The sequence below is a fragment of the Hypanus sabinus genome, chromosome 7 (genome assembly GCF_030144855.1).
Source record: "Hypanus sabinus isolate sHypSab1 chromosome 7, sHypSab1.hap1, whole genome shotgun sequence".
NCBI lineage: Eukaryota > Metazoa > Chordata > Chondrichthyes > Myliobatiformes > Dasyatidae > Hypanus > Hypanus sabinus.
In genome coordinates, this window is record NC_082712.1 from 33,206,424 (window position 1) to 33,218,847 (window position 12,424).

Here is a 12,424-nt window from a genome sequence, read left to right on the forward strand (position 1 = left end):
AGCATGGTTGTTTTCTTTGGAGGCTAAAGGGAAACCTGATAGAACCTATAAAGTTATGAGAGGCATAAGCAGAGCAGACAGCTGGTACCTTTTTCCCAGAGACGAAATATCTAATACCAGAGGGCAAGGATTTAAGGTGAGAGGGGGAAAGTTCAAAGGAGATGTGCGAGGCAAGTTTTTTTTGCATGGAGGATGGAATGCACTGACAGGGTAATTTGGAGGCAAATACACTAGAGGTGTTTAAGAGGCTGTTGGACAGATATACAGAGAATGGAGTAATATGGACCATGTGAAGACTGGAGGGATTAGGTGGTACTAGTTTAATTAGTTCAGCACAACATCTTGGGCCGAAGGGCCAGTTGCTGTGCTGTACCACTCCATGTTCTATGTTCTATATACGTATCTAAGCCTGTGTCCTGATAATGGAACTGATTTGAATGGACAACAAACTTGGTTCAGATGAGATTGCAGGATAACCAAAGGAGGAACTTACAGAAACACTGGTTACAATTTTACAAACATCTATAATTTCAGGGGTGTTTGATGACTGGAAATGATGATTGTAACACTCTTGTTCACAAAATGATGCAGGCATATACCCAGTAATTTTGTTGAGAGAAAAAAAGGGTGAAATGATAATAGCAGGCCTTTCATGTTAACTTTGGTACTGTGGGATATTCTGAAAATACTATTCAGGGGCAGAATTTGTCGTCACTTGCCATATGTGAATTGATTAAGAAAAAAGTTCTGAAGAGATTTATTAAAATGGTTCCTAGAATGTGTGAGCATTATTTGATAATGCTGGAAAATACAGGATTCTTCTACCTGGAACAGAGGGGGTTGCAATGAAACCTTAAAGGCTGTTAAAATGAAAACTACACATCATCTTAAAAGTTTCTTCCCCCAGGCAGTTAATAAGATCAACCATTCCAGTTAGCTCTCCCCCATCCCTTCTGCCTATTACCTCAGTTACTGCACTGCACTGGAAACACTTTAAACTACTTTTTATCATGTTGTTTACAATGTATTTATGTACTTTTGCATAGTTATTCCATATCCTTACATCTTTATTTTTATATAATTCTTTATTCTTTATAATTGTTAATTGTTTTTTTTTTGTTGCATGCTGTGCCAACACCTCATAGCAAATTCCAAATACATGGATATGACGAATAAATCTGGTCCTTGTTCCGATCGAGGTATTTACTTCATGAAGGTCATAGGAAGAGTAGATAGAAACTTCTGTGTGGATTCTTTTTTCTTATTCAATGAGTGTTTTGATTCTGGATGGCACTGTCAAGGAAGCTAGATACATATGTGAAAGAAAATAACTTGCAGTCTATGAGGAAAGGGGGTACAGATACAGAGTTAGATACAGAGTTAGTATAGACTTCATGGTATGCATAGCCTAATTTTGCAGTTCTTTGATCTTGATTGGTATGCACAAACAGGAAATAGAATTCATTACACATCTGGAGAAGAGCAAACAATGAAAAAAAATATAATCAACTAAGTGTTTTATTAAATGCATTTAAAAAAGGACAAATTGAAGGCAACAATTAAAACAAAAGATTGGGCGCATATGTGCAACAATACCTAAGAAGTGAATGCAGATTTAACAAGAGCTTGCCGTCTGTATTCCCAAATCAGCAATTTATGATTAAACAGGTCCCACTGAAGGTAACAAGTTAAAAGTAAGCTGAGAAACAAAAATTATGTCTAAAGGAATGAGTAAAGATTATTTCATTTCTAAGATGTAGGGAGTCATGTCTTCCTCTAAATTCTTGAATTTTTACATGTATTTATTTATTTTTTGATGGACAGTTGAAAGTTATTTAATTTGGACGGGTATAAGAGCTGAGGATAAGCAAAATTGTGAAACTTGCAGCATATTATAAATGCCGCAGTTGGAATTGAAATTGAGGATGATTGAAAAATGTTAACGACATGAAAAGTCAATGTCCTGAGACATTTACTGTTCCTCTCTCCACAGATGCTGCTTGACCTGCAGAGTATTTCGATCATTTTCTCTTTTCATAGTGTAATTATTCTGAATGATATGCCTGTAATTCACAACAGATGACTTCTGATGCTTTCCCCATCATTATGGGGGATTTTAACCAGGCCAGCTTGAAAAAGTCTCTAAATAATTACTACCAACAAATCACTTGTAGTAGCAGAGGAACCAATCCACTGTTACACCACCATCAAGAGTGCTTACTGTGTAATCCAATAACCACACTTAGCAGAGCCTGATCACCTGGCTGTACTTCTACTCCCCGAGTATAGGAGAGACTGAAGACTGCAGCACCAGTAGTGAGGATCAAGAAAATATGGACAAAGGGAGCACACCAGCTTTTATGGGACTACTTTGAATCAGTGGATTGGACTGTATTTAGAGATTTATTGTCGAGTCGAATGAGTTCACCACAGCTGTTACTGACTTCATTAAAACCTGTGTGGATGAGTATGTGCCTATGAGAACTTACTGCACACATACAAATCAAAAGCTGTGGATGAACCAGGAGGTTTGTTGTCTGAAGTTACAGAGCCTGGGTCTCTGTATCCCCTCTGGAGTTGGATCCTTGACTTCCTAACCAGAAGACCACAATCTGTGCAAATTGGTGATAATATCTCCTCTTTGCTTACGATCAACACTGGCGCACCTCAGGGGTGTGTGCTTAGCGCTCTGCTCTACTCTCTGTATACACATAACTGTGTGGCTTGGCACAGCTCAAATACCATCTACAAATTTCTGATGATACAACCATTGTTGGTAGAATCTCAGGTAGTGACAAGAGGGTATATAGAAGTGATGAAAGAGCACATACCAATCCTCATAGAGGGATCAGAAGAGGAGAGAGTGAGCAGCTTCAAGTTCCTGGGTGTCAAGATCTCTGAGGATCTAATCTGGTCTCAACATTTCAATGCAGTTATAAAGAAGGCAAGACAGAGGCTATACTTTATTAGAAGTTTGAAGAGATTTGGTGTGTCAACAAATCCACTCACCAGCATTCACTTCCTTCTCGATGGTGAACATTATATGAAGTATTCATTAAAGACCTCATTCATTTCCAATGGCTTCACTCCATTATCCTTGAGCAGACTGACCCTTTCCTCACCTCCACTCTTCCTCCTCATACGTTTATAGTGCTTTGGGATTCACCGCAATCCAGCTTGGCACCCTCTAGTCTTTGTAATCCCCTATTTAAATTTCTTGCTTGTTTCTTTCATTTTCAAGAGACTTGGCTGATTTCAGTTCCTTACACGATTCCTTTTTGACTAAACTTACAGTCTCTCATTTGAATTATCTTATGTGGTACTGAAAGCCCTTTCTGCCCCTAAACCCATCTAATCCTAGCTGGTCTCCAAATTTCCACCCTCCATGAATTTAAGCCCATTCACCCACTCACCAGTGGATCTGTGGCTTCCGGGTAAATATCTGGTTTTTACCATCCTCAGCCTTGGTTTCAAATGCCTACACACTTCCCAAGCCTATAACCTGTTCCAACCTTACAAATACTCCACTATCCATTACCCAGATATAGAAGATGCTGGAATTTCTCAGAATATCACCGTATCCATGGAGCAAGGAAACAAGAACTGGGGTTTCAGAATTATCCAAAGGTTGCCTGTTTACAGCATCCTCGTTTTCAGATTTTTAGTGGGCACTTTTTTTTTTGCTCTTCAATAAGAATGCAAACATTATTAAAAGTACATCATGTGACAATGCTGATCACCCTGTGATCTGACTCTGACGCTGACCTCAGTCTGTCTTTCAAGAGGGTGAATGTTTGCGATGGAGTATCTGGTAGTACCTCTAAAAACCTGTGCGAACCAACTGGTAGAATTTCAAAGACATTGTCAATCTCTCATTGTCACTGTCAGAAGTTCCCACCTATTTCAAAAGAGCAACAATTATGCTAGGTTAATGAGAGAGGCAAAAGAGAAGATTTCTGGGACCTTAGCAGAGATTTTTGTGTGCTCTTTATTCACAGGCGAGAACTAGAATAGTCAATGTTGTTCCTCTGTTTAAGATGGGTGAATAAACCTTACGTTAGTATTAAGGAAATTATTGGAGAAGATTCTTAGTGACAGGTTCCACTCACAGCTGGAGAAGCATAGTTTTAATAGAGGTTGTCAGAATAGCTTTGGGTGAGGGTGATCATGAATGTTTTGAGGGGAGGATGACAAAGGGGCAGTGGATGTTGTTTACACATTTGGCAGAAGACAAGTTGTATTGTGTTCAACTGCAGACTGCTGCAACATTCATGGATTCAGGAACTTTGACTATATTTTTTCGTGTGACTGTATTTTACTGATATCTTATATGTGTATACTATCCTATATAGGCTTGCTACTTTATATGTGCTATATGTGGTGTAGAGATAGTTGTTGTGATGTGTCCAGTATGGTAGTGTAGTGGGTAGTGCTTGTCACTCTCATTTTCGGCTTCCACTGCTGGCTAACAATCTTGTGTAAAGGAGAGCTGAATGTGTAAGTCTCTCCAACAGCAAGCCTCATGTAGTGCCTCCTTTCAGACTCAAGCTGAACTTTGAAGGACTGGGAGGAGATCTGGTCCCTGCATACATAACAAGCAGGCCCATTAGTGTGTGGACACACCCTGGTGCTCGTGAACCAGATCCCCAGTTGTGGGTATATAGTCCCAATGCCTTGTGGGCAGCCTCAGGGGAGACAAAGGCTGTGGGAGTAAACCCAGACAGTAAATCTGGAGTGAAGCCCCTAAGGTGGCTGGATGTTATCAAACATCCTTCCAGCAGCTCCTGCAGCCAAGCTGGTGTTAAATGTATTGCTTCATAAGCTTTCCTTTGGACTACACTGGTGAGGCCGAGCATAGCCTCTTGACGACTGGGCATCTCAGGATCTCCATACTTTCCACTCAGGTTTGTAATGATGATGTTCATCACCCATTGTCCTTTGAGACAGATGGATGCCAACCATGTGCCTGACTGTTGGAACTGCGTTTTGCACCTTGGCCCCGGAGTAACGCTGTTTTGTTTAGCTGTATTCATGGGTATTCATGTATAGTTGAATGACAATCAAACTAGAACTTGCACTATAGTGAAACTCTTGACAAGCTCCTTCATGGTAGGCTGATTCAGAGGATTACGGCACATAGGATCCATGAAAACTTGATAGATTGGATTCAAAATCCACGTGGCCTTAGAAGCGAGTGGGTAATGGTGGGGAAGTGTTATTCTGATGGAAATGTGTGACTGCTGATGTTCTGGAAGGATCAGAGCTTGGGATCTCAGTTGTTTTGTATGAAACTTAGTAATCAACCCATTTACATTTTCATCTAAATCAGTTTTATATATGGTTATTTTATACGAATATATCTATATTGTATATAAAACTGATTTAGATGAAAATATAGATAGGCTGATTACTAAGTTTCAGACAATACTAAACTTAGCAGAGCTGTGGATAATATGGAAGGTTGTCAAAGGATTCAGCAGGAAATAGATCAGTCAGAAATATTGGCAGAGAAATGACAGATGGAGTTTAATCCTGAAAAATGCAACGTGTTGCACTTTGCGAGGCCTATTATCAGAGTGTATGCTCTATATATATATATGCTGTAAATGGCAGAGAACCCCTGATGTACAGAAGGATCTCGGGATGCATGTTGAAAGTTTCATGAAAGGGGCAACACATTAAATACAGCGATGAAGAATGTGTATGGTGTAACTTGCCTTGATCAATTGGGTCGTTGAATATATAAGTCAGGAGGTCATGTTGTGTCTGTATAAAACTGTGTATTGGCCATATTTGGAGTATTGTGTCCAGTTGCTGCATTGCAAGAAGGGTGTGGAAGCTTAGGAAAGGAGGTTCACTAGGATGTTGACTGGGATTAGAGAGTATTAAATATAAGGAAAGATTATATAAACTTGGGTTGTTTTCTCTGGTGTGTTGGAGGATAAGGGGTGATCTGACAAAAGCATGTAAAATTCTGAGAAATATAAGTAGGGTCCCAGAGTGAAAATATCAACTACCAGAGAGTATTTGATATTTTCACTCTGTCTAAAGTTTATAAGTTTAAAGGAGGAAAAGTTTAAAGGGATTTTTTTTTACACAGAGTGATAGGCACTTGGAGTGTGCTGCCAGGGGAAGTGGTGGGAGCAGGTACAAAACCAACATTTAAGAGGCATTTCCACAAGTTCATCAAAATTCAGTTTTGAAGGGCTATGGATATGTGCAGGCAGATGAGATTAGTTTGGATCGGCATCATGTTTGGCACAGAAATCCTGGGCAGAAGCCTTACTCCTGCCCTGTATTGTTCTGAATTACGTATCTGAAGAAAGAGCAAACATACTTAACCTCGTTTAACCTCCGCTCATCATCGTCATCCCTTCATGATAATTCTGCAAGGGAGGGTGTGAAATGAGTGCGGTACCTGGGAATGGAGCAATGGGGACGGGGGCGGGGCTTAGGGTCTGGGACGCGAGCCTGTGACAGGCGCGCGCACGAGCCGCGGCGGCGGGACCGCGGAGGGGGGCGGGGCTTGCGGGAAGGGGCGGGACGCCAGCGAGCCCGGGCGAGGGCGCGCGCACGAGCCGCGGCGGCGGGACCGCGGAAGGGGGCGGGGCTTGCGGGAAGGGGCGGGACGCCAGCGAGCCCGGGCGAGGGCGCGCGCACGAGCCGCGGCGGCGGGACCGCGGAGGGGGGCGGGGCTTGCGGGAAGGGGCGGGACGCCAGCGAGCCCAGGCGAGGGCGCGCGCACGAGCCGCGGCGGCGGGACCGCGGAAGGGGGCGGGGCTTGCGGGAAGGGGCGGGACGCCGGCGGGCTGCGGGACTCCGCAGCTGCGGTTGTTCTTCTTTGGCTGAGATGCGAAAAAGTTCGGTCCCAGCGGCAATCTCTTTCGTTCCCGGCCGGGCGTCAGGAAGGGAAGGAGAAGCAATCCCGCCAGCACCATCCCTCCAGATATGACAGAATAGCACCCTACTGTGTGCAGCCGTGCTCGGAGAATAAGGGAGAAATTACCCCATGCAGGCGCCAAGAATGGAGGGGAAACTGGAAGATTTGTCGGAGAAAGATGCTTCTGAGAGTTCTTCCGATACACTGTCCGAGGGCGAGCAGGACCCCACTGTCGGGGAAAACAACGACTGCTCAGATTCGGAACTCCAGCAGACGGGGAAAGGGAATGGCCCCGAGGATCAGAGCACCGACGAGGACGCACTGGACCGGGACAATGACGAGGAAAGTGAACGAGTAGGTAACATTTGATCCTTGATCATCATTTTATCTTTCCCTTCTAGGATGAGCACAATATTCTTACAGCATGAACTTTCTTATAAGTGCTGTGCCTCAGTTTGTTTGGGGTGACAAAGGCGAAGCTGCACATGGCTAATCCAACTTTTGATACATTCGGTAGCATATGTACTGTATTATAAAACAGCCTATCTTATACTAATGATTGTTTTGAGAAGAGTGCAGATAGTGGAAACAAGGCGCAGCAGGTCGGCAGAAGATAAAGTTGGAGGCTAAACAAATTAATGAATTGCTGCATTGTCACATGATGTACTTTTAATAATGTTTGCATTCTTATCGAAGCGCAAAAAAAAATGCACGCTAAAAATCTGAAAAAGAGGATGTTGTAAACAGGCGACCTTTGGAAAATTCTGAAACCCCAGTTCTTGTTTCCTTGCTCCATGGATGCAGATGATATTCTAAGAAATTCCAGCATTTTCTGTATCTGGGTAACGGATAGTGGAGTATTTGTAAGGTTGGAACAGGTTTGGGCTTGGGAAGTGTGTAGGCATTTGAAACCAAGGCTGAGGATGGTAAAAACCAGTTACTTACCTGGAAGCCACAGATCCACGAGTGAGTGGGTGAATGGGCTTAAATTCATGGAGGGTGGAAATTTGGAGACCAGCTAGGATTAGATGGATTTAGGGGCAGAAAGGGCTTCAAGTACCACATAAGAAAAAACAAATGAGAGACTGTAAGTTTAGTCAAAAAGGAATCATGTTAAGGAACCGAAATCAACCAAGTCTCTTGAAAATGAAAGAAACAAGCAAGAAATTTAAATAGGGGATTAGGAGGACTAGAGGGTGCCATGAAATGCCCTTGCCAAGCAGGATTGAGGTGGATCGCAAAGCACTATAAATGGATGAGGAGGTGAGGAAAGGGTAGGTTTGCTCAAGGATAATGGAGTGGAACCAGTGGAAATGAATGCGGTCTTTAATGAATACTTAATGTAACATTCACCATTGAGAAGAAAGTGGATGCTGGTGAGATTAGCAAGGAGTATGTTGATATTCCACATGTCAATATTAAGAAGGAGGTATCTTGGGAAAAATATTAAGGTGGTAAGTCTCGGTGCTCTGATCAGATCTATCCCAGAGCACTGAGAGAATTGCTGAGGCATTGACAGAGATTTTTGTATCCAAAAGGCTATAGAATTACACACACAAAATGTTGGAGGACCTCAGCAAGTCAGGCAGCATCTATGGAAGGGAATAACAGTTGATGTTTTGAGCCCAGACCCTTCAGACTCCATCTATGAATGGTCTTGTGCAGGAGCATTGACTGTTTATTCCTCTCCATAGATGCTGCCTTACTTGCTGAGTATACTAGCCCCAACCTCTTGGCTTCATATACCAGATTACCACATCTAGTTACAGGAGATGTTAAGTCTTTACAGGAGGTTAAGTCAGAATCAGAATTGGGTTTACTACTTCTGGCATGTGTCATGAAATTTGTTAACTTGAAGGCAGCAGCACAATGGAATACATGATAAATATAAAAACTGAATTACAGTAAGTATGTGTATGTCTATTAACTAAGTTAAAATAAGTAGTGCAAAAAGCAGAAAGGAAGTAGTGAGTTAGTGTTAATGAGTTCAATGTCCATTTAGAAATTGGATGGCAGAGGGGAAGAAGCTGTTCCTCAATTGCTGAGTGTGAGCTTTTGGGCTTCTGTACTTCCTTCCCAATGGTAACAGTGAGAAGAGGGCATGTCTTGGGTGGTAGAAATCCTTACTGATGGATGCTGCCTTCCTAAGGCCCCTCTCCTTGGAGATGTCTTAGATACTCTGGAGTCCAGTATCCTCTGTAGTAGTTTGAAGGATATTGAGGCCATTCGTATTTTGCAAGATTAAGCTATCTTGAAACATCTTTGCAGGGCAGTCTGAAATGTAAATTTTCTGTGCAAAGTGATCTTGTCACCCATTCAGTTCCAGATTTGTCTGCATTGGGAGGTTGCTTGTTTGTGTACCTAATGTTAATGGTTACTTTGAATTTTTTAAAAATGAAAATATGATCCTTAAAAAACAGAGATGACAAAATTATTTAAACTTGTGTTTTACCCAAATCGTGTGTAGATTTTCAGTGATGTATTACTGTTTTATTTTCTATCTGAAACTTCTTTCACTTAACTCGTCTTCAGCAAAACTTCTTTATGCCCATCTGGTTTGATTTTACTTGGTATTGCAGTGACTCCTGGGAATTCCTGTATAGCCCAAAATTTAGGATGTTTGTTGGCCATGGCTGCCAGAGCCTGAGTACAGGAAACAAAGGCAGGGTCAAAGTGTGGTAAAACTGGTTGTGTTTGTACATGGATTTGTTATGGAGTTGACCTGGGAGGAAGGAGGTCAGACCTCATCTGATTGACCTGGAAGCAAATGATCACTTTTGGGGGTGCAGGCAGGGGGCTGCCTCTGACCTCCTAGGAATATCCATGAACAGGGGGGTTTGGGGGAAGGTTGGAAAAAAGGACAGGGCAAGTTTCTTTTGGAAATATTTTAAAATCTTTTTTTCTTGCCTTTTATTTAAGCACAGAAATTTCTGGAGCAGAGAACATTGAAGCATAATTTACTCTTTTTTCCAGCCAAGTGCCAATGAGAACATTTTGGGAACATAAAATTACAGGCTCTCCATGGGTAATAAACTGCTTCCATTTTTACTAATGTACAAAAGTCTATTTTTAATTGTGTTAGAAAATGCACAAGGATCACTGAGGCTACCATACCTCCACACTATCATCATAAGACTTATGAAAAAGAATAATTACTAAAAGTGGAGACAGAGAAAACTCATTCTGCCATTTGTAGGGACAACTGTATGCATGTACGTTGGACTTTTTCGATTTAATAACATTGTGGGACTCATTTGTACTTAAGTTAGGTGTTAGTAAGCTGGGCATAGCCTGGACTGGAAGAGCAAGCTGATAAACATGGGAACAAGGTCTGGGGCCCAGCTGAACAAAACCCTAAGCCAATGCAATTTAAGGATTAAAAAAGAATTTGCAGACACAACGCAGGAGCAAGTAACAGTGAATTTAAGTCTTATCTGCTCCAGAAGAGAGTAATTTAAAGGCAACATGTGATTGAGTTGAAAGGGAGAAGGAAAGTAAGAATGCTTGTGTATCTCTAACAGCGGCTTTGTACTTTAGGAGATGAGGAAGAGATCAGACTGTGCTGTCTTTTTTCCAAAACAGGAATTGTGTTTACAAAGTGCCTTTGACATCCATTCCAGGACCCAACAAAGTACATTCTGACAAAAGTAGTAGTTTTGAAGTGTGGTCGCTATTGTAATAAAGAAAATTTGATCCGTTCATACCAAGCACTAACAAATTGTCATATGATATGAGCACGTGTGAAGATTGTGAGCTGAGGGCACGTTCCTCTGCTGTACTAGAAAGATAATTACCTTTCTCATTACCAAAGAGTCATTAAACATCTCCCGCCTAGCCCTCCTCTCTCCTATTCGAACTTCACACCTGTGTGTTTATAATTCTGGAAATATTGGCTCGGACAGTGAGGATAGTTTTCTGGCTCTGTTTCTAAAAGGATTTTTACTTCTACCTGAAGAGTGCAGAGAAAGCCTGAATTTGACGTCTCATCTGTTCGGCTACACCTCCAAGTCTCACTGTAGATTTTAGTACTCATCGCTGGAGTGTGATTTGAATTCAGACTTGATTCAGGTGAAGATGGGCTACTGGTCCTGTTTTCTGGCCCAAGAGCCATTCTTGACTTTCTGTTTAATTGTCAGTTATTGTGGACATCCAATAGAGTCACCGTTGCATTCCATACATGATGGTGATTTGCAACACCAAGGGTGGGGCAATGCAGTTTCCAATGCTTTGTGGCAATTTAGAACATAAGAACATGTGTTCCATGTTCTAACTTCATTGTTCTATCAAATTCATTCTAATAGGCAGTGATGCAGGACAGGCATTTTCTGATTTTAATTGGACTACTTAATTCCCTCTCCTACTTGATGTTTAGCATGAATGAGGAACTGTAGTAAAAAAGAAGCTCAGTTCTCATCCTTTGATTAGAGTGCCAGATGTAAATTGTAACTTAGCTAATGTAGGTTATCAGTTATTAAATGTTTGATTAGCTGAATGATTTAGAGTTGTAACTGTCTTGTCTTGTGTATACTGCAGCAACCACCGCCTCTGGGCTATAAACGTGCAGGAGCAGTGTGTGGTTAAGTGCCTTGCTCAAAGACGCACACTGCCTCGGCTGAGGCTCGAACTAACGACCTTCAGATCGCCAGCCCAAAGCCTTAACCACTTGGCCTTAAATTACACAATGCTTGAATTTTCGGTTGTTCTCGATTGGGTTCATTCCATCTCTTTCCTTGTCAAATTGGCTGTTATCATTTCCATTGTTATTTTGAAAACATTGTTTTTAGTTATTTTCCTGTATTTTGTTTTGCAGACTGTTACTGCAAGCATTATTTAGCTCTTTGCTAAGTGGAGTGCACTTGATGGGCCAAATGGCCCAATTATGTTCCTAGGTCTAATGGTCTTGTGCTCTAGCCTGACCTCTGGTCCTTTTCTCTCTCTGCCCTTTTGAAGATCTTTTGACCATTTCTTTGTGCCCGTTTCAATAAGCCCCTCTTTGAATTTGTTAGAGATCAGTTGCCTTATTTCTGATCACTGTCATATGCATCATTCCTGCCGACCCATAGCATCTCAGTTTAAGATCATTCCTGAAGCCAGCATTACCTACATGTTAGAGCAACTGATTTAATTTGCTGGAAGTGTTTGTGGGGGAGGATTTTTAAAAAATTTTTTGGATCATAAACCTGGATTGGAACTGGGAATGAAAAGGGGCAGGGAAGTAAAGATGGAATCTGGAAGGGGTGAGATGGTGTTGTGTACTATCCAGATGGAAGTTTCCAATTTCAGATAACTCACATCTGTGCCATTTCCTCGTCCTCTTACAATCCTTTTCTGATCTCCCTGGTTTATGCCCTCCCCCTCCTGACTCTACTAACCTATTGTCCGCATGTTTAACCCACTGATTTTCCCCGTCCCCCATCTGATTCTGATTCATCTGCTCTTCACCAGAATTTACCTAGTGATTCCCATTATCACCTTCTTTGCCTATCAGATTCCTAACTGGCAGTCTTTGCATTCCTATTTATCACCCAGCAGCTATCTCTATCC

General features: G+C 41.9%; 1 protein-coding gene across 9 annotated transcripts in view; it reads left to right on the forward strand.

Annotated features, from left to right (window-relative positions):
• The first annotated feature begins 6,798 nt into the window (after window positions 1-6,798).
• LOC132396665 (microtubule-associated serine/threonine-protein kinase 4-like) overlaps window positions 6,799-12,424 on the forward strand; it is a 398,948-nt gene continuing 393,322 nt past the window's right edge. For 6 of the 9 annotated variants that reach the window (XM_059974432.1, XM_059974428.1, XM_059974429.1 and 3 more), the window contains exon 1: window positions 6,800-7,234. In XM_059974432.1, coding sequence (XP_059830415.1) covers window positions 7,010-7,234 — 225 coding nt within the window. In that variant the 5' untranslated portion in view covers window positions 6,800-7,009. Of the gene's footprint in view, window positions 7,235-12,424 lie in introns of all 9 variants that reach the window. The other 3 variants (XM_059974425.1, XM_059974427.1, XM_059974426.1) reach the window with 1 other exon arrangement.